General features: G+C 42.8%; 1 protein-coding gene across 1 annotated transcript; it reads left to right on the top strand.

Annotated features, from left to right (window-relative positions):
• Positions 1 to 8,138: 8,138 nt before the first annotated feature.
• HSD17B4 (hydroxysteroid 17-beta dehydrogenase 4) lies at positions 8,139 to 22,681 on the top strand. The gene is made up of 24 exons (XM_032945253.2): positions 8,139 to 8,351; positions 9,154 to 9,207; positions 9,721 to 9,828; positions 10,100 to 10,159; positions 10,272 to 10,293; positions 10,408 to 10,454; positions 10,557 to 10,641; positions 10,957 to 11,144; positions 11,889 to 11,980; positions 12,438 to 12,462; positions 12,890 to 13,018; positions 15,634 to 15,737; positions 16,480 to 16,716; positions 17,021 to 17,072; positions 17,186 to 17,257; positions 17,829 to 17,935; positions 18,124 to 18,189; positions 18,399 to 18,468; positions 18,827 to 18,933; positions 19,141 to 19,227; positions 20,423 to 20,512; positions 20,853 to 20,991; positions 21,630 to 21,760; positions 22,132 to 22,681. The coding sequence occupies exons 1-24, from the start codon at positions 8,297 to 8,299 to the stop codon at positions 22,219 to 22,221; spliced, it is 2,217 nt and encodes a 738-aa protein (XP_032801144.1). The 5' UTR covers positions 8,139 to 8,296; the 3' UTR covers positions 22,222 to 22,681.
• Positions 22,682 to 22,949: the final 268 nt, after the last annotated feature.

Genomic DNA, 22,949 nt, shown 5'->3' with positions numbered 1-22,949 from the left:
TTCCGCGGTGACGTGATTCCTTTTTTTTTCTTTTCGCCGATCCGATTGCTTCGGCGAAACGTGAAAGTTCCGCGCGGAGTCGCCCGCGGAAGGAATCGATTTCACTAAATGAGAAATCGCGAAGGAGAGAATCGATTCCCATTTTGTTTTCGAGAATAGGCATTTAAAAGGGGGGTTCCATCTTCCAATGGCCGTGAGACGATATAAATGTAATACTAATTTATTCCATGCCCTTTTGACGTCAACTGTTACCAAACCACCAAGCGAAAGGCATTTCCATTGGTTCATACGTCTCCTTCATCGACACCCTGTGGCGTGTTTACGCAATTTTTAAGTTTTACCGCAGTTTCCGTCCTGTGTATATGTAAAACTCAACAGTGGCACGACGGTACCAGATATATATCTATATAAGCTCAACACATTCATCAATAACACCGTGGTATTAAAATAAAAACGATATAATCGGCGACGTTTTGGGAAATGGCCCTTCTTGAAAGGACACAGGCCAGATAGAGACGATGATTGTGAGTTGGAGACTGAACTGTACACTGTGGGCCTGACCAGAATTGCATTAAAACGAGAATTCCGGTGAGCACTTTGGAAACTGACACGTTCAGTTACATTTCGATTTAAAGCTTTCGTGACTGCAAGGATTCATCTTCTTTGGTTCTTTCGGTAAAGTCACGTAGAATGAGAATAAAATAATAAATTGATAAAATAAAATAACACAATTCTCACGACGTTTCGGCCACAACACAAGCGGCCTTCATCAGGTGAAGGACGAGACGGCGTGAGTAGGTTAAACGTTGAGTTTTATAAGGGCACCACGGGGTGACCAGCCCCTCCCCACCCAGCCCCACCCTCCCCACCCAGCCCCTCCCCACCCTTCCTTCTCCACCCAGCCGTTGTATATGCCGGGTATTGAAATTTTACTGAAAATAATAAAAATTAAATGAAATTGGGGAACATGCGCAATTGTCCGAAATTATGTTAAGCGATGTAATTATGCGCATAAATTATGCTAATTATAGAGATAATCGAATTAGCTTCATTCTCTCTCTTGCTCGGGGGCGGCCACAGTTTCGGTCCACAGCTGGCTGGAAGAGTCGGCACGACGCTCGCCGACGGTGCGCGATGATCCGTCGTCAGATAGCGCCCACAGCTCATCCGCTGGTCGCCGTTCCTCACTCTTGTCTTGGTTCCCGGCCGGTGCCGCTCGGTGTGCGTGGGCCGAACCCACGGCGCGCTCGCTGGCGCCGACACTCTCGCTCACGGGCGGCTGGTCAGGCTCTTTCCCCTGCTGGATGAGCCGAGTCGGCACAACGCTTGTCTGCTGGCAGCTGACACCCTTCGCTCGGTGGCGCTGGTGGCGCTGCTGCGCGCTCTCTCTTGCTCCGTCTCTCTCTCTCTGGCGATGCTCGATTGCACGTGCAGCTCGTTCGCTGGTGGCAGACACCCTCGCTCGGTGGAGCTGGTTCTCTGTGATGCTGGCCTGGTCGACGCTTGGCGCTTTCCGCCCTTTCTCCAGGTCGAGTGCTTGTCGTCGCTCGGCACTCTTTCTCTCTCATTTCTCTTGCTCCTCGATCGTGCAGCTGCCAGCTTCGCACGGACACCCGCCCCTTACATCAGGGCTGCGCTTTGTCGTTGCTCAACTTTCGTGCTCTTCACCCTCGTTCCAGGAGGGCTCTTGCTGTGAGCTGCTCGTCGCCGGCTGGATCACTCGCTCTCAAAAACTTGAAAATTGTATTTGCACACCTCTTACGCAACTCTGATAGCTTAGTACGATACAGCTTATCGCAATCCTCGATTCTGCGAGCGACTCAAAACATCAGGATGAATGTAGAATAAAACGATACTCTGTCGGTCCATGCCGAACTCAGCACCTAACATCACCTCGCCCCTCTTCTCCGCGAGACACAGCACCCATTGCTAATGTCTTGAGGCCATGCCCCAGAGCTGGCTTGCCGTCCTCTTCCGAGCTGCTGTGTCGAGCTGTCCCTTGCCGAGCTTAAAATGTGTGTGTCGTGTTGCTGTTTATATCTTAAAATGTCTCCCCTCTGTGCGTCTCTTGCGAAAAAAAAAACAGATGCTTACTCCGTCATGCTCTCCCCCCGTGGCCGCGCCTGATTGCCCCCCTCCCCTCTTCTCTTGGTGACCCCGGGCGGGCAGGCGGGCTGCTTTACATCAAATTGGTGTTTGTTTGCACTCCCAAACCCTCTCTTCGTGGTGTCTGCTTGTGTCAAATTGTTGGAAGACAAAGGCGGCCGGGGAGGCTCTGATTTCATGGAATACATTTATCTGGTCGTGTGTGTTTGACCTATTTTCTTGTACCTCTAATGAGTTACCCCAGGTCTAATCTCTAGTGATTATTATTTGGTTTATGTTTAACCAAGATTTGTAATGGACCACTAGTTGTTACCTCCGGTATTTCAAGGGTTTGCCAAGCTTTGTTATAAGTCTGTGTCACAAGGGATCGGTGTTTTATTCTCGAGTTATATTTTGATATCCCGAGGCTGGAGATATAACCAAGCCCTCACTTTCTTGACTGCCAGAATTCACATTCCTTGGTTCTCTTGGTGAAGTTACATAGATAGAAATATACAATAAGAAACAATATGAGTTAAATAAGGGTGAAATAAAATAAGTAACAATAAAGCCACGAATATAGACTGCAGTCTATCATGTCGACTTACTCTTATAGCCAAGCTTCAACAACTTTTTCTGTACAAAAAAATTATATTGTCCGTTTGCCCTGTGCTCTGTGTCCGTACCTGTGATTCTGCATATTTGTTTGTGAACTGTCCAAAGCGCCAAGCAGGTCATGGCATGCGGTCCTTTGGCAATCTGGAGATTTTGCTGATCGTCGTTAACCTCTCTTTGTCCCAGGGTTTATTATTTAATGGCCTTTTACGACCTCCAGATGCTTGGTGCTTGTGGGAGGTAGTGGGTTTGAGGGTGTTTTATTTATTTATTTTATCGATTATAATTTCAAAAAAATATTGGCAAAATCATTAATATCAATTTTGGAAAAAGGCCTATATATACAACACAGCCCCACCCCTCCCATTTTTGGATGCACGACGGACGGACACAATAATCCCCTGTGGGCTGGTGTAACCAGGACGTTCCTACCAGTATATCTCCTCTCTCTCCCTCCCACCTACTAACATCTTCCTCGAACCTCCGCCCAAGTCCCCTCTTCACCAAACTTCTCTTCACCTCTTTCTCCACCCCTTACCGTTGTTTTTTCCTTTGTCTGACCATTCTTTTCCGCTCTTTTCCCTTTGAATCCCCTGGCCAATCTCCTGGCCTCTTTATACTCGATGTTTGCCCACTGCTGTTCAGAGAATGCACCGACGCCGATCACATCCTGGAAGCGCGCCATGATAATGTCCAATGGGACACGCTTCTTGATGGCGTCGTTGCCCATGTCAAACGTTGAATTGCACCTGGTCGGCGAATCCTGGTGCGAAAGCTCCTTGCTGACGAGCTTGGCGATCTCGGCCTCGCGGCGGTACGACTGCCGGAAGACCTTGCTGCGCATGATATTGACGAGCGCCTCGTGCAGTTCGGCATTGGTCGACTTGATCAGTTTGAGAACTTGGACGCCAATCTGGACCGAATGATCCGTACAGTGAATATGGTGGCAAGCCCGCAACGGCTCATATCTGGCGTCCGCGTCTTGACAGCACTGATCGCATCGGAGCCATTGTCGCTGTTGACAGCGAGCAGCTTGGTCGAGACATTGTGCCCGAGGCTTTGGAGGTGCTCAAACAGAGCGGTGCCAATGCACTTGCCGACACCCCTTCTGGACTGCAAATTAAGGATTGTCAGCAGCATTGATTTAGACGCACCAGATTTGGTGTCGATCCAGTGCGCCGTGACCATCCAAAATCCCTTCAGGTTGCGGTTCGACCACCCGTTGATGGTGAGCGAGATGGCGACATCCGGGTTGGAGAATAACGCCCCGACGATGGGCAGCATGATGGCGTGAAGCTGGACAATCCTGCGAATGATGATGCGGGTCGACGGGCCCTCGTATCCCTGCGTCAATGTGTGGACCAAGGTCTTGAACTTGTCGCTGCCAGCGGCTCGCAAAGAGATTGCACCTTGGATAACAAAATCAACCACCGTGTTCTCAAACTTTACCAGTAGGCAATCGGGGATTGCTGGCCGGCTCAGCGTTTGATCGCCGAAGCCGACGTCCCGACCTCGCTGCCTGTGGCGGGCACATTGTATTTTTTTAGGTGGGCTTTGCACTCCGATGCATTCGTGTGGGAGGAAAACCACTTGCGGCAGTGCATGCACTGCTACTTTCCTTGTTGCACACATGAAACACCCTCCATCCAATCATGCGTGTGCTCCCACGGGAACGCATGCCGCTGTCTCTTTTGATTGCTGTTCGCAGTGACCCTGGAAATGCCGTTGCTGGCATTCTCGACCTCATCCTCTACCTCAAGAACGAGGTCAATCTCCATGTGGTCTGACATCAATGATTCCAATTCCAAATGGAGGCCACGGACTGCGCCACGGAGCTATTAGCGAGCGGTAAACAAGGCACAGTATATACCGGGTAATATTTCGAGCTACCTTTACCATACTGGGTAATTCTTCCACGCTACCTTTACCCTACCCTTTACCTTACCCCTTGGCATGGTCGACACCTTTACCTTTTACCTTTACCCTTTTACCCGGTAAAAAGGGTAAATCACCTGACGTTGACTAGGCCTACAGTGGCGAGGAGACAATGAACCGCCGATGGCATACCGTAGCGCCTTGTTGGCGTTTGCTAAGGTAGCATTCCCGCGGATAGATAACGCGGCGTGGAATGTGCTGGCCTTGTGCTACCTATTGTACGGGAGAGCGGAGGAACCAGACGGCCAACGGAACTGACAGGAGCAGTGGCGACGGCGGCCACCGCCGGGCCCAGCCTGAGCAATGATCTTCAAATGACCTTGGAGGAGATGGCAGCGGCATTCCGTGAATTTTACAGTCCAAGGCACGATCGACAATAGCAGCGACCATGGAAGACCCGCGGAGCGACCCGGAATCGAGCCGAGATCAACTGCTACTGCTGCGGGAGGCCAGGCCACATCGCAAGAGGATGCCAGGTTGAAGTGGACTCGAAACAAGCAAGCCATGTCCGAGCAACAACGTGGAATTTCACAAGAAAGAATCAGGCATGACCCTAATGAAGATCAGGAGGATGGGGGAGGCTGATGGAGTCATCCGAGCAAACACCAGGAAGGAGCATCGCTGGGACGAGCGTGTCGTTCGACCACACATGTAGTGCCGTGAATTCACTCGGACGACAACCGTCTCTTTTTCCGCCGTCACTTTTATTCCATCGTTCCGTACACACAGTAATTCTCTCCGTGCTCCGCCAACTCGTACACTCCGATTTACTTCAGCATCGTCCGTGCATCCCCTTCCACACAGTGTTTCTTCGCAAATCTCTTCACACACAGTGTCTTCCCTTCCACACACAGTGGTTCGTCTTCTATCTCCTCACACACAGTATCGCCGCTATCTCTTCACACGCAGTGACTTCGATCTATTCACACACAGTGACTTCCATCTATTCACACACAGTGACTTCCATCTATTCACACACAGTGACTCTATCTATCTCCGCTAATGCTGACTCTCCCTATCGCTATTTACTGTCTTTGGGGTCCGGCTCTCTATCTATTCTTCCCTAACATTTCCAGCTGTCTTCTTCGTATCTCTTCACCTCTCGCCAGCAGCAACTCGCCAGCAGCAACTCGCCAGCAGCAACTCGCCAGCAGCAACTCGCCAGCAGCAACTCGCCAGCAGCAACTCGCCAGCAGCAACTCGCCAGCAGCAACTCGCCAGCAGCCACCCCTCTCCGTTCAAACCACCTCGCGTTTTATCCCCTCTCGCATTAGCCTTAATTAATTGCCACGTGGCTCGCTGGCCGTTTCCCGCCAGCCCGCACCTGTCCCCTTCCTCAGACATTCAGACGCCACCACTTAACGCTATCAGCCTCTCGACCAATCACAGCCCTCGTGCCACGACTCCCTTAATTACTTTGGTTTGTTTACGCCACTCGCGACTCGACCACCTGTTCGACCTCGTGTGACCCGTTCTCCTTGTCTGTCTGTATGTACTGTATATGGCCAATTCCTATGCGCATTATCTACTCCACTACACATACATAAACATACATTTAAACGATGGTGGAGGAGAGTGTACCTCTTGGTTGTGTATTTCCATGTGTAGAAATGTTCCCTTTTAACAGAGTATTAAATGTAAGGGTAAGCTTGATTGACCATACCTGCTGTAGGCAGAGGTCATTGTTGGTCATTACGCCTTCCACCCCTTGTTTAGAGGGCCTATGTTTAAGCGTTGGACTAGATGAAAATGTAAAAAATTCCATACTCCCATGGAAATTCCCTTGTGAGATCCCATGGTCCAACAATGTTAAGTCCCCTATTGTTAAAATTTGAGTTATAGCCGGGATGGCTATTTTTCGTCGAGGGGAAGGTGTAGGGGACGGTAAAGACGAAGTGCTAGAGGGTACACGTTCAGATAATTAGGAGCAGGTGGCCGGAAGGTACTGTAAAGACTTTCCGATATGGGTGGGGCCCAGCGGGTATACAGATAGTCCCCGACTTACGATGGTCCGACTTACGATATTTCGATCTTACGATGGCGATAGCGATACGACAAAATTGTAAAATATTTTAAATTTTGCGCGGCAGGCAAACGCAGCAGCGTACGAGGTACGATACTGTGCGTTGGGACGCTGCCGGGATGTACGCGTCTCACCGCCTTGTGTGGTGATGCCTCACTCTCACCCAGCGGTCGACGGAGTTAAGTTGTCTCGGTGTTAGCGCGTGTACTGTACCTTGTTTTTTTACTTTACATTTTACTCTGCAATACCGTATTGTAATGAATAGATACATACAGTATATAGTTTATGCAGTACGATATTGTAAATTGCTCTGTTTTTGCTAAATTATCACCATTCTTTAAGACTCCTGGGCAGGCTAGGCCATCTTCGACTTACGATATTTTCTGACTTACGACGGGGTCGTCGTAACGCGTCTCCATCGTAAGTCGGGGACTACCTGTAGAAGGGGAGCGAGGCCTGCGGTCTGGGCTGTCAACGAACAAGGTGGGAAACCATCGGGGCCGACTGGTCGTGGAGCAACTAGGTGGAAGAAACTATCGGGGCTGATCTGACAGCAGTAGAAATTACGAGTGAACTTGTTATTACGCTCGTAGTTGTGTAATTACGTTGACCTTAGAAATAAAGATTCTACTTGCACAAAAAGGACGTCTCGAAAGAGCTTCTTTACACCTGTGCCAATATAAACCCACATTAAAATCTAAACCTGCCTGCTGTTCGACTGGTGTTACCCATGATACAGTACTAATTGGGTAGACAAGAGAAACTTGACCATTGTTTCGATATGAGTTTGTTCTCCACCCTGCACATCCGATTAGCACGGTTGGCTAAGGACGGTGCGAAAGAAGTCCAACATACATCCAGCAAAATAATTGTTTAAAAAAAATTAAATTTATTTTCATTTTTCTGTGGAACACTTGTCATATATTGAAATGTGCGTGAACTCCGTTGCTACACTCATTGCGGTGTCGGTGCAAGGCGACATCGACACCGATTCCGGTGTTCATGCACTTTGCATGAAATCCGGTGTGGAGGTTCAATGGGCTGGGGTGCAGGTTGCGAGGTGGATTATTTACATCGCAGGGGTTGTGAGGAGTTGCGGCGGCTTGGGGAGACATTTATCAAGCAGTGGACCGACCACGGTCGATTATGATAATGAACAGAGTAGGTATAGGAGACTAATCTCTGCACCGATTCCAGTGTCGGTGAACTCGCGTTGACTGAACGCCGGACTCTGCACCGAGTAATGGTGCAGGCTGGCGGACGAATCCATTTTACGGTACGGGGGGGGGGGGCGGTGGAGACATTACAACCTCTCACATATATAACTTTACCGTAAAAAAAATACGTATACGCCTTACACGTAATTTATTTATAAAAAATAAAATCAGGCCGATTTTTGTTCGTAATTATAAATGTTAAATATAAAAAAATCCTCACTCTCAAACACACACCCCCCCCACACTTTTCTTTCCGAAGTGTGTTGTTCCTGTGACGTCGTCTCCAGCTGATCAGCTCGACCTGTGCCCACCTCTCGTTCCGTTTCGGGCAGACGGCGTTCGTCTGGCGGCAGACCGACGCAGTCCACGCTGCAGCCTCTAAAAGTCTATCGTATAAAAGTCTGCCCGAACAAAGGCAATCATGGCACAATTGCGTTTTGACGGACGTGTCGTGCTGGTGACGGGAGCCGGTGGAGGTATGGCATAGGAATCAAAAGTTTTTTTTTATTATTATTTGCGTTTTGTATAATGATTTGAGTCTTAACGGATTCATTTGACATTGAATGTAACGTTTATGCGATTGCCGGCAACCCTATCATATGTGTCGAGGCGTAAATGTTGTAGCCGATGCTTTCGTGCTCGTTTGTGCCCTGAACGTTATTTCTCTTTGGGCCTATCGTGTTGGGGCTTATTGCACTGTACCTACAGTACAGTTTAGTAAAAATTAAAGTTTTAAAAAAGCAGGGCTTGTGGTGGAGTTATTTTTTTTGTTCTTATGTAAGATGCTGCAGTTGAACTTGCACCGGAGTTGGGACGTGTACGTTCCTTTACCGCTTTTGGAAACTTGGACATTGGTGCTTTGACCTACAAGCATATGGTACAAAGTTCAGTGATAGCAAGTGAAGATATGAAGGGCAGTGACAGTGGGAAAACAGCCTTATCTAGAGCGTTATGTAAAACCTGAATGTCGCTCAAAACTAAAATCTGCGGTTGCATTAAAGTTTGCTCGGTGAAGTAACTCATGATAACATTGATTAAAGCACCATTCGACTGTACGTAGGGCTTATTACCGCATTGCCATTGCTGCTCTATACATTGTCGGCGGTATGTGATGACAGATGAGCAAACTTTCCTCAAAAAAATGTTGACTGAAACAAAAAATGCGAACCTTTGCTCACACCGGGCATGTGATGTATGGCATCTTGCAGTCACATTGCAATGTCACCGTGTTAAAATTCAGTTTGTTATTTTAAATATATGTCTTATTTCCTTTTACAGGACTAGGAAAGGAATATGCACTGGCATTTGCGGAAAGAGGCGCGCTTGTGGTTGGTAAGTAAAGTGGCAAAATACCACAAAGTGGAACCTAAATTAAGTTGTGGATGTGCAAGTTCACACATACGTATAAACCGAAAAACTACCGGGGGAAAAGTAAATCCATATGTATTGCACAATTATAATGAGTGCAGACTACAATGTTTTTACTATGTGGTCCATATCTCCCATAGCCAAGAATAGAAAACAATTTCAAAGCACCGTCCTCCCTCATTTGACTTTATATCCTCCTTATACTATGTTATGAGCATTTACTGAGCTAAATGATCCAACAGGGAATTGGGGTATTGGTTAGTTCAGACATCAATCTGTTCTTTGCTGTCGATATGTATCGCAAAGTAAACATTTCAGACCGAGTTAACTTACGAAATATCATTAAACCATGTAAAACATAAAAACTATTTAAATGCTACCTTGACAAATGTTACAGATATATTTACGCATCGTTTTGATCACGATAATTGGTAATGTCTATGCTGTAATCATCCTTTTGTTGTTGTTTTTTAACAGTGAACGATTTGGGTGGGGATATAAAAGGTGAAGGAAAGAGTACAAGCGCAGCTAACAAGGTGGTTCAGGAAATACTGACGAAAGGAGGCAAAGCTGTTGCCAATCACGGTATGGTGTGTTCATCGTTGTGTCCATTGCAATGCATTTTGTCTACAATTGCAAAGGCCTTCCAACGTGTTTACCCACAGAACATTCAAGTGTGTATTTGAACTACTTACACAAACATGCCCGCCCCTTTAATTTGCTAGCATGCTCTAATGATTAGCCAAAATTTACTCTTGAAGTAGTACATAGCAGTGGTATAGTAATATTATGGATTGGTATGTCACAAAAAAGCTGCATTTCTGATCCATCTCATTATTCTTCTCAAACCAAACAGATTCTGTGGAGGATGGTGAAAAACTGATTAAAAGTGCCCTGGATGCATATGGGCGGATAGGTAAGTCACAATTTTTGTTTGCGCTGTTTTTTTTGGTTACTGAAGTTTAATTGTAAGATATATATTTCCCATTTTCAGCAAGCTGTACATTGATGTGATTTTTTTTTTACAGATGTAGTTGTCAATAATGCTGGGTAAGTCACATATATATTCACCAACTTCAGTTACACGCATATTCTAAAAAAATATGTATGGTTCTTGTGTCAATGCCGTGTGACAAAAAATAACATTGTATTTTTTTTTAATAGAATTTTGCGGGACCGCACTTTTCCTCGAATTAGCGATCAGGACTGGGGTAAGAAACAATGAGACCATCATGACCTTAATTATGAACGTGATTAATAGTTGTGTATATGCACAAGTACCCTTGATATTTTTATTTACACTTTATTTTTAGATATTATTCAGAGAGTTCACCTCAGGGGTTCATTTCTGGTGACAAGAGCGGCATGGAACCACATGAAAAACCAAAAATATGGCAGGTAAGGAATTGGCACCGAAGGCTATGCTTTTCTTATTTTGCACATGTATGATTTGAAAATTAAAACAAATAACACATGAATTAAACATGTCTTGCAATAGTTTTGCAACGGAGACAAATGATGAGCATAAGAGTCATAATACCTTTGCATCCCGGAACCGTCCGAGATTTAGACAACTTGTGAAAGCCTTCATCCAGGCTTGGATTGATTTTTGGCTGATGAAGTTGATAACACGTGGTCATAATACAGTCATGCTGAATGCTTACAACTTTCACCCCTCTCCCACCTGGATTTTCTCTTTTGATATGTCTGTAGAATCATAATGACATCCTCATCTTCGGGAATCTATGGAAATTTTGGCCAGGCCAATTACAGTGCAGCTAAGATGGGCCTGCTGGGCTTGTCCAACACCATCGCGATCGAGGGACAGAAGTACAATGTGCACTGCAACACAGTGGCGCCCACCGCTGGCTCGCGACTCACCCAGTCCGTCATGCCTCAGGGTGTGTGCACGGGACTTGCCAAACTGCACGTGCCTCATTTTTCTTCATCGCCTAAAGCCCTGTAATATTGAAAAATCTGATTTTTTTTTAATAAATAGAATGTATACTGTTTATGCTATTTGTGTCATGTCAGGAGACGAAAGTATCTGTTTGTGTTAGAGAAGGGCTCAAGAAGTGGATAATCAGGGCTACCGTTGAGATCCCTTTAATCGGCCTCTGATCCACACAGTAGAGGGCAGCGTTTCTCACCCTCTCTTTAAATTGATTATGATTCTCATTGCATGACTGTCAGATAATACTTTAGTTCTCAGAGTTGGCATTTGTGCAAATTAAGTTCAGAAGCAAATGTTACGTGATGGGTTTTTGTGTGCATTCCCTGGTGACTGGGTTGAGAACCCATTTTAATTACCGGTAGCTGCCTAGATTCAAACCCAGAATTTCACTGGTGCCAGCTCAGTGCAGTGGGCTTTTTAGTCCCCCAGCCACCTAGCAAATTGCTGTTTTTATAATGATTTGCCAAACATACTGATCATGGAATTCATGTTTTTGGATACATTCTTGATACGAACGTGTAAGTGTGCACATGTATACTTATATGCAGTTTTTAACCTTCATGCACCCAGTTTCCAGTGTGCTTGTACTGTGAATTTCAATAATTTTGTATGCACGTGCTTGTGATTGTGTTAGGAAATGTTGTAATGTTACGTGTATCTGAGGGGGTAACTGACACTTCTGTTTCTCTAGAACTTGTGGACGCCCTTAAGCCAGAGTTTGTGGCCCCACTGATTCTGTGGCTCTGCCATGAGAGCTGTCAGGATACCGGCAACATCTTTGAGGTGAATTTATTAAATGTGACTCAAGTTTGCAATTTGGGATGTTTGGTGTTGATTTTGGAAAAATACTGGTAAATAGGCCCAGCATTGGGGAAGCCCTAAACTCAGATAGGATACTGTCATAGCATTTTGTGCGTTGGGTGTTGAATTTTCCTCCCTACTCTAGGATATAGTAGAAGGAAGAAAATTATGGTTACATGAATTGTATTGGTTTTGTTGGCAACCTGACTTAATTTAGCTGTCTTGTATGTTTGTTGAACATATTGTGCACCGTACGTAATCAACCATTCAAATCTGAGGTGCGGGGGAAGGACAACAAAACTAAACACAAAAATGTACCGTCTTACATGCTAGTTTTTCTTTTTTTTAAATCAGTTCTACACACCAGTGTTTTGACTTTTATCTACTTTGACATAAAGTGTGCACTAAATATTTGGTATTATTTTATCTGTCACTTCAGGTTGGAGCTGGATGGGTTGGAAAATGTAAGTGCTTTAATTTTTCAACGTATTAAGATTTATTTTTAGACCTTGGTCATCTAGCCAATCTATTCAGTAAAACAAGCTAAGAGGATTAATATTATTAACATTCCGCAAAATAAAGAGGACATTCTTAAATACCATGCGTATGGACGAGGTAATTTGCAGTGTACAGAGTAAGACACACGGTGGCACTATCAACATGCTGGAATGTCGTGCACTGCTAAGACTGATTAACATTCAAGAATTCAAAGTAACACTTGTTTCATCACATGTTGAAGTGACATTGTATTAGATGTAATTTTACGTCACAATATAATAACGGTGTGCTGCTGTCTAAATGAGGGCAAATTCTATTTGCACGAACAGTTCAATGAATCTTTTAGCTGCATCATTGAGCAAGCTGCGTTGTATAATTCGTCATTGTTTTCAGTGCGTTGGGAGCGGTCAAACGGTGCAATTCTGCGGACGAAAGGCAAACCCATGACACCCGAAGCAGTGCGGGACAACTGGGGTAAAGTCTGTGACTTTACTGATAGCACACATCCCAAGTCATCTCAAGGTAAAGCGATAATGAGAAGACTGGCAGGGGGCAGCATTGCATGCATGAGAATAAACCATATTGCATCTAAAAACACTATTTGACTAGTTGATATGAGACAGCAAACATGGATTATGCATATTATTTTAATTTTGAAAAATTCCGCCTACTGATGTGAGTGTATTTGGCTTTTGAAACCACCGCCTGATTGGTAATGATGCAGTTAAAGGTTCCCGCAATTTTTGATGGCAAAGCAGAGGAATATGATTTTGGTAATTCATGCAGGTGTTGGTCTCTTAATGCTTTGGCTTAAGATCCCAAAATTACCTTAGGTCTCCTACACTCCTATGGAAGGTCTGTACATTTTTTGAGTGTGATATTGGACAACTCTAAAAAAACCTCATGTTAAACCACCATAAATAATACATGGGAAAGTCTATATTTGTTATTCAGATTCATGAAATCACTTTTATATTACACGCTAAACACTTTTGACTGGCGACATTCAGGGATTCAGTAATGTTTTGCCAGTGCGGTATGACATGTCAAGAGGGGGCATGTTGTGTTCTGTGGACTTTGTCCAGGGAGCCAAGCACATATCACTGGGTAGGTGGGTAAGGACTCAGATTTTCATTTTTCAGTTTCATTTATTTGGTATAGCCCAGTGACCCATTCGACTCGCAAACTTATGAGGTTAGCAAATGGGATGGTATTTAATTGCAAATTCATGCATGCGTTGCTACTGAAGTACTTGCCCATTCACTTGCACTGAACTATTCTACATTTTCCAGGTGACATCTAATTGTGACATTCAATGTTAAAGGCAGAAAAAGTGGTGTTGCTCACTCGGTTGCATTAATTTTCTAAAGGCAGTTTGTGGACAAGCCTGCTGTCCTGGAAACAGCCAACTATATTACAGTTCCGAATTATACCAACATCCATACTGGCAAGTGAACCAAATTCCCAGTGAATATGATCAGATTCTTCTTATAAAATGCCTTCTTAGTATAAAACAAGCGAGCTATCCCCTTTATTTTTCAGAATGGCACTACTATGGTCAAGTGTTAATCTGTGCACTAATCATTATTTTCATAGTCTTGAGTATCTCAAACAATTGCTGACATTTTGACAAAGAAGAATAATAAAGTGCCTTTTGGCGTCCTCTGGTCTAACACCGTTTGAGACGAGGCTCAAGAGAAAGGTGTCTCTGGTGTTTCAAGGACAATGCATATATTATCAGAGGATGTTTTTTTGTTTGCATTCTGATCACAAGCATTGTGGTTAATGCAGACATGATTTCTTGTTAAAGGATCAGTTTGGTGTTTTAACATCTAAATACCTGTTTTGTTGCCAGAAAAAAGGGGAAAAACCTATTATAATAATCAAGTGCTTATCGGGTTACATATCAACCTCCACAGGTCAAATCATTGACCCCTTTCCTTTTAAATGCCATCTTAATTAACTTTTATTTATATCTGTTGAGCACTGAGGAAGAAACTACAATAGCGTTTAATTTGGTGCAGACAAGCGGGCACTGAATCAGCTTCACAATATATACCGCTTGTGTTGCGAACGAAACGTCGTGATTTATTTTATTTTATCCCTATGTGGCTTTACCGAAAGAACCAAAGAGTATGGATTCCTGCAGTCACGAAAGCTTCAAATCAAGAATATTTATATTTGTTTATCACCACATTACCCGTGAATCCTTTACCCACTACTACTTTCAAAATAACAAATCGCTGTGCAATTTGAACTATGTCATGAGCACTGTCACCTGTGATTGTCCTCCAGGGAGGGCATGGCATGGAAAGGTTTCAGACGAGAGGACACGGTGTCACTCAGAGCCATATTGGTGTATCACACTCCCCACTCTCCGAGTCTTCTGTCAAGCTGCCTTTTCCCTTTCCTAAGCACCCCAACCCCCCTTCCCAGCCCCCCCCCCCTGGGAGAAAGTATTCTGTAAAATGGTGTCACTTAGAATACATGTTAGCCATTTAATTATTTAAGTTGCTGGAGGGGCACTTTCTGCTTTGTGCATGCATTATGTGGGATGTGTACACTTTGGCTTTTGAACACCTTTTAATAAAATTAAAGGCCGTTGATTTTTACCATTACTTGGATTGCATGGCAGTTCTCTTGTCATGTATGCATTGACCACAACTGATTTAATGTCACACTGTAAATAGGGTAATGTACGTGTTTTATGTCTCTTCGTCTACTTGATTCCATTGTCTACATTTTGAATTATGGGCTTGTGCCTATAGAAACCTCTTATTTCCTTTTTTCTCTGCTGTGCAGTTTGCTTGCAGCTAATGGGTCTGACCCCAGTTGAAGCCGAGACTTAATAGCTTAAAAGCATTTTTGGCTATGTCTTCACTTGCAGGATTAGCGTTAATGGAAACATGTACCATCAATGTTGGTCTACAAACATTGTGCTTTCACTTTACTCTTGCACTAATGTGTCATTGTTTATTAAAGTAATTAACTGGTTAATTTCTTCGTTGGTTTCTAATATCAGGTTTATTGTGCATTTTCCACATACTCAATAAAAAGACTTGCAAAGATAACGTGATATTAGATGTTTGTTTTTATTTATTTTGTAATGCATATTATATTTCGATTATCCTTTTCAGAATCTACAATAATGTACTTGGATGTGCTTCGGAAGATTGATGAGCAACAAGGAATTTCCCCTGTACCTGCCAGTGGGACCTCAGTTGGCAAGGCAATTGATCCTGTATGACAACCCTAATATCTTTATGGAAGGTTCCAGAGTAATGACCCAAAATACACTGCCCTGTTTTTTGTTAATATTCTTTCTGGTATCAACAATATTTTCTACAGTTTTATATGAAAGTAGTTGTGCTTTGTTTTATCTGGGTTGTTCAAATAGATACATTGTTATAATGCATGAGTAGTATGATAAATATGGAGTCAAAAGTACACACTTTTATAAAGTGTAAGTGTTAATTTCCATTATCATTTGCTTTTAATAATGCAAAATTTAACACTGCTGCATATAATGAGAGACGATTTTTCTAAATTAATTGGTCCTCGGAGTCACTTTTACATTGCTTGATTTGATTAATGAGTTGTGTCTTCAAAGGGATATACACCAGGTTATCCAATGTAATTAGTGACAATTCAGTGCATACAAGTCAGCGATGTGTGGACACCCATCCAGCAATTAATTCCAGGGCAGTAGCAAATATGAAACCTTGCTGTTTAAACACTGAAACTTACTTTTACAAAGCAAAAGCAACAACGAATTTCTCATTGCTCCATGTACACCTTGACATTCTTGTTTCTTTGATTGTTTATGTTTGAAATTGAGATTAAACGAATTCACTAAATTGCATTTACAGAAACACATTTGCATCTCACTGTTCAGTTAGCTCATCCTCCACATTGATTCGTGCACGGACAGGAAAGGTGTACTTTGATCACATTCATACATTGTTGGGTTTTCTCTCCTAAAGGGACAAGCTGTGGGCTTTAAGATGCCACCCTTTGTGTACGAGTACACCTGGCTGCAGCCCATCTTGTACTCCCTGGGGGTGGGGATGTCCACAAGTTATGATGGTGGCAGGGTTTTCCTCTACGAGGGACACCAGGATTTCAGCTGTTTGCCCACATTCGGGGTGATCCCGGCCCAGGCCATCTTGATGAATGGGCAACTGAGCAATGTGCCAGGTCTCTCATTCGAACCAGAAAAAGTGAGTGACCGCTGTCGTCTTCACGAACTTGGAATGTGTCATCCTGATGAATTGATGGAACTTGTTTAAATGCCTATTGTTAAATTTGAAGCACTTATATGAACTGGAAATAACGTGAAATAAATCACTGACATGTTTGTATTGTTTACTAGAGTTCTTGACCTGGGCAAACTGAGCCCAATTATCTTTTTTAAATGGGGAAAAATCAAAGTACTTTACTATATTAAGTTGCTACTTTGCAAAAAAATAGTATTTGGGGTCAAAAGATACACTTACCAGAAAACTTCTTATTTTTGTTGTGTAGTCTTTACATGGAGAACATTATTTGGAAATCTTCAAGCCCTTGCCAACATCAGGTAATTATATTCCGAGATGCTGCTTTAAATGTCTGTACTAATAGTACATTTTTGCCAGACAAATATGGCCTTTCCCATGCACGTGTCACATAAATATGAGTGCTCTTTTCTAGGGAAGATGATTGTAGAAGCGACCATTGCAGACGTTTTGGACAAAGGATCTGGCTGCTTGCTCCTGCTTGATGGTAAATGTTAATGTATTTTTTTCCCAGTTAAAACAATATGAGTAGGATCATATTCTAAGACAATTTAGGGAAAAAAAAACCTTTTTGGAAATGGTGTACAGGGTGACATGCACTATTTATATCATTACCAATTATTTGCATAGCATATTCAGGCAATGTCATTTAAAAGTGAATAAGTTCATGCCTGCTTATGACTAAATCACCTGGTATGCATCTGATCTCATCAAATCTCCATATCTAAGCAGAGTTGAGCCTGGATAGTGCTTGGATGGGTCACGGCCATGCACAACTGGGCGCTACAAGTTGCTGCTGTACTATGTTCTGGGTAGCAGAGGGAAGTGCAACAAAATATATTGTTTCCCCTGTACTTCTTGGCTCCCATACCTACGCTTCTCCACCTTATACCAACCGGTACTGGCCAGCATGGGGAAGTATGCTCATATCATCCCCACAACCTGTCGAATGTAGGGAGGCCATCATCCAGCAGTGGATTGACATGTGCATCAATGATTCTCTTTTTACCGTGTGATGACAAGCAAATGTACAGATGACCTTCCTCCTGCATTGACAGTGTACACCTACAACGAGAACAAGGAGCCAATTTGCTTCAACCAGTTCTCGGTGTTCGTGGTCGGTGCAGGGGGCTTTGGTGGCAAGCGGTCATCTGACAAAGTTAAGGTAAGCCTTAATTACTGGAAAGCGATGTTGTCACATTGTTAATTAGTGCGTTTGCAGTGGTTCCTTTGTTATTGCAGTGTTGTTTGTGTTTATGCATCCTTGATTTAATAGTGCTTTGTTCAGTTTTTTTTTAAGTAGTGAATTCAAAAGTAATTTTAAACCCTTTCCTTTGTGTTTCTACACCACAGCCCACTGTGGCTATTCCGAAGAGGTCTCCAGATGCATCCGTTACAGACAAGACCAGCTTGGACCAAGTAAAGTGATCCTATCTGATATAATTAACACGTTGCATGTGCACAATTATTTGGGTGGATTCAACCACTGGTTACAAAAAATACTGTAGAATACATTTTTAACATCTCAATCTTTATATAGATGTATCCGCATGCATTTTAAAATGTATTCTGTTTTGTGTGCTTTTTGTGTATATATTTCTTGTATGTTATGTATTTTTTCCTCTCAGGCTGCTCTGTATCGGTTGAGCGGTGACTGGAATCCCCTTCACATTGATCCAGAATTTTCAGCCGTTGTAGGCAAGTGCTTCCACTGTCTATACAAGGAAAGCAGCAGAGGGAACTAGTATTAATTATGTTGGGTCACTCACGAATCACATTAGCGCACAGAATGTAAAAATGTAGTGTTGTTTGTGGGCCAAATTATCAAAGAATCATTGTGATCTACATTGCTTGCAAAATTTTACTTGCGAAAGCACTACTTTTAAATGACCAATGTAGAAATAAATATCCCATACCCATTTAATTTTCCTTGAACTAAAGTCGTTTAACTTTTTTGGAGTCTAAAGAATAGATGAATAAGCTTTGGTTTATGTTTGTTCTTCAATGAATTAATGGATAAGACATGATGTGACTTCCACCGGGATTGCATTCACAGGTTTCAAACAGCCCATTTTGCACGGGCTGTGCTCATTTGGATTTTCAGCACGTCACGTGCTCAAGCAATATGCTAATAATGACACAAGCAAGTTCAAGGCCATTAAGGTACTGGTCTGATTGTTCTGATCGTTAATTCCTTAAAACACGTACTGAAACATCTGCATTATAGTTTTCAAGCCAGCTTTGGCGCACATTGTTATTGTGACACTTTTATTTTGTAAAATCTGAACATGTTTCAACATTGGATGACCACACTTTTGATAGCGTTTCTGAATTTTTAATGGAACGAAAAATGAATTCCCATCTCTTTAGGCAAGGTTTGCCAAGCCGGTTCTCCCAGGGCAGACTTTGCAGACAGATATGTGGAAGGAAGGCAGTCGTGTTTTCTTCCAAACCAAGGTGGGTCAAGCAAAGATAACCCTGTCTGTCACATTATTAACTTACAAAAAGATACCCATTAACATTGTGGTGATGGTAGCTCCTCTTGTGGCTGCAGGGTCACGTAAACTAATGACTGCAATATATTCGGATTTAAAAACATAGATTCTTACGAACAATATTCGGTAATGTTGCATCAGGTTAAGGTTAGATAGTAATCAATGAACTTTTAAATGTTTACACCCCTACTTAACCATGTCATAAAATCACTAATGGTAAGACTTAATATACATTTTTTTATATACATGTACAAGCCTGTCTGTGGTGTTCTGAAAAATAAATATACAAGTTTGTGTAATTTTGGGTTTGTATATTTATTTGAAGTTGTATAGCTAAGTATATTTGAAAATGTTACCTTTGTAACAGATTGCAATATGCAATGTGTACTGTGACATTTATTTTTTCCCTCCCCTGATATCAGATATTAAAGTTTTGTGGAAAGTATGATCAGCAGTGTGGATGGGTGTAGCGAGGTGCAATGCCCCCCCACATGTCTACCCCCTCTCTCCCCCTATCTCTACCCCCCCCTCCTCCCCCCTATCTCTACCCTATTCCTCCGCCCATTGGCTAACACACTTGGACTGTGCCCTCGCCTTCAGCTCCACCTCTATCTCTACCCCCCTCTCTCTCTCCCCCTGTCTCTGCCTCCTCCCTCCCCCCTCCCCCCATTGGCTAACACACTTGGACTGTGCCCTCGCCTTCAGCTCCACCTCTATCTCTACCCTCCCCTCTCTCTCTCCCCCTGTCTCTGCCTCCTCCCTCCCCCCATTGGCTAACACACTGGCTTTACTCCTACTTCGGGTGCTTTACTCCTACATTGGTGCTGGCTGCCCCGCCCATGCCGTGTATGCCGCACAGCTTTGCTCACTTTGAAAGCCCTTATAAGCAGTTGCATTTGGAGGCTTGCCCCCTCTTTTCTCTCCACCTTATGAAGACCGCTTGTGTTGTGATCGAAACGTCGTGGTTTTTTGGTTTAATTTTTCATTTATTTTTATTTTGTATCTCCGTGACTTTACCGAAAGAACCAAGAATTTCAATTCCTGCAGTCACGAAAGTTTTAAGTCAAAAAGTATGATCAGCATGCTTTGGGTAGGTAAATCTTACTTGGTGCTTCCAGTTTGTGTTTATTTTCATAATTGTTTATCCTTGTCCTCAGGTGGTTGAGACCGGAGAAGTGGTTCTGGCCAATGCTTATGTGGACCTCAAAGGTGATGACACTCCGACTGTTGCTCCACAGCCTCAAGAAGTAAGGAGACCTCAGGGTTTGCGGTGGCACCATTCCAAGAGACTGCTCTTTTCTGAAAGCATTGCTTTTGGTCATTTTGAACATTTTGAATAATAACATACTTACTTGGATTTATATTGAAGCAAGACCATAGGAAGTGGACCGGTATGGGAAAAAAGTTAATTTGTGTCCTGTGTGTCTTTATCAGACTGTTTTAACAGTTACCTGGTAGGCATGTTAAAATGTTTGACATTCTCGACATATCTGATGAGACCAATTTTAATTGGCCACAGTTTCTAACATTTATTTATTGTTGTTGTACTTATACTACATTGATCTTTCTTTTCTTGTGTGCACTTAGGCCACTGGGCTGCAGAGTGAGCTTGTCTTTTCTGAAATTGCAAACCGGATAAAGGAAAAAGGTTCAGACTTTGTGAAGAAAGTAAATGCCATCTTTCAGTGGGAAATCACCAAGGATGGCAAGACTGCGGCACAGTGGAGTAAGTTACTTAGTTGTTTAATGTTCTTTAACCAGTGAGTGGCACGTAGTGCGGTTGGCATGGGCCCTGAGACAAGGAATGAAGTGGAGACCCCTGACAAATGCCACCCCCCACCTCCCAACTCGGAATCTGGGCCCCTTTGCATCTGCACCATCTGCACACTCGATAGCTATGCAACTGTCTTTAATGTTGCATTTGACACACTCTGATATTATGTATTATCAGAGTGTGTTTTTTGTTTGCATTCTGACCACGAGCATTGTGGTTAATGCAGACATGATTACTTGTAAAAGGTTTCAGTTTGGTGTTTTAACATCTTAACACCTGTTTTGTTGCCAGAAAAAAGGGGAAAAACCTATTATCATATTTTGGTACTGGCAAAGGAGGTCCCATGATGATGATTATAAATTAAGATTCAAGTCTTTGCTTAATAAAGTGTCCTGCAGTTCTTATTTTCACACCATTTTAAAATCATTTGCTTTTGTATAGTACAAATCCAAGATATTAAAACTATATACCAGTTTGGCAATGTGCAAGATTGGTGTAATTCAATATTTTTTTCATTCACGCCATGGATTTTGTGCAATTTTCACTTTAGGGTAAAGTGAAAGTATTCAATGGTGCATGTTGTTCTGCAGCTATTGACCTCAAGACTGGCCCTGGTGAAGTCTACAAAGGGAATCCTCGAAAGGGACGTGCTGACACCACTTTCACTCTCTCGGACGAAGACTTCCTTGAAATTGTCCAGGGAAAGCTTAATCCACAAAAGGTACTTTGGTGTGGACCAATTAATTTCAAGGACAATGCATATATTATCATAGTATGTTTTTTTATTTGCATTTTGACTGCAGGTATTGTGGTTAATGCAGACATGAATCCTTGTAAAAAGGTTTCAGTTTTGTTGCCAGAAAAAAGGGGAAAAACCCTATTAAGGTATTCTTTGTTCTTTCGGTAAAGTCACGTAGAAGGGAAACAATAAAATAATAAAAATATAAAACAATAAAATTATCACGACGTTTCGACTGCAACACAAGCAATCATCACCTATTAAGATACTTTGTCTTTACATTGTTATTCATATCATTGTATGTCTTGGTAGAATAACAGTGTTACAACGTTTACTTAATTTTTTTTTACCAGGCTTTCTTTTCTGGGAAGATGAAGGTGAAAGGGAACATAATGTTGAGTCAAAAGTTGGAGGATATTTTGAAGCAGAATGCCAAGTTGTAAGGTGCGAAGAAATTTTACCGTGGCATGAGGTGGTGCAAAAGTTGCATGCTGATCAGCTACCCAGCACATAAGATTAACATGTTTAATTTAACTTTTTGAGCTTGTGATTATGTTGGAAAGAATAACGGCAAGGTTTATCGTTAACCAACACTAATGACGGTAATGTAGAATTCCGATTGAATGCTTATCAGAAAAAAATATATCGCTTGCTAATACATGATAATACATATTAGAATATTTCTTACTATCATTTCTCTTGTGTAGAATATTAAATGCATTTGAATTTGTGACTTACCTTTTCTAATTACGAAATTATCTCCTGGTAAAGTTAGATTTTGTTTGGTTGTGAACCATTTCCAATTGACTTTTAATTTGCAACCACTAGGTGACGCCACGAAATGTGTGCTGTAAAAATTGCACTCTTTTCTGATTTCATAATAAAGGCCTTTGGTTATCATAACTTTTCTGTGTGATTGTACTGAATTCTTTCACTGTTGGATGGTCATGGGAAGTGTTTTTGACCATACTTAACCTCGTGTTGGTCAGGTGGAGGTTGGTTAAAGGGGGGGGGGGGTGCCAACACCATAGTGCAGTGCGCTAATCACTCCACCACCACTCCCCCCGATTACAAATGGTGCATTGTCTGAAATCTATTTATAAATGCGAAATGTGCAATTATGACTCTCCTTTTTAAAAGGATTTTTTAAAAATATATATTTAAAGAACAG

This window comes from Petromyzon marinus, chromosome 13 (genome assembly GCF_048934315.1).
Source record: "Petromyzon marinus isolate PM22_M1 ecotype Great Lakes invasive population chromosome 13, UKy_Petmar_22M1.pri1.0, whole genome shotgun sequence".
NCBI lineage: Eukaryota > Metazoa > Chordata > Hyperoartia > Petromyzontiformes > Petromyzontidae > Petromyzon > Petromyzon marinus.
Note: the sequence above shows the minus strand (reverse complement) of the source record. Positions and strands in the feature narration are given on the sequence as shown.

Bases quoted from the DNA above. Each gene is read 5' to 3' on its own strand.
- HSD17B4 (XM_032945253.2), top strand. From the start codon at position 8,297: ATGGCACAATTGCGTTTTGACGGACGTGTCGTGCTGGTGACGGGAGCC. The intron at 15,738-16,479 runs GTATGACAACCC...TCTCTCCTAAAG, and splicing joins TTGGCAAGGCAATTGATCCT to GGACAAGCTGTGGGCTTTAA. The intron at 20,513-20,852 runs GTAAGGAGACCT...GTGTGCACTTAG, and splicing joins TTGCTCCACAGCCTCAAGAA to GCCACTGGGCTGCAGAGTGA.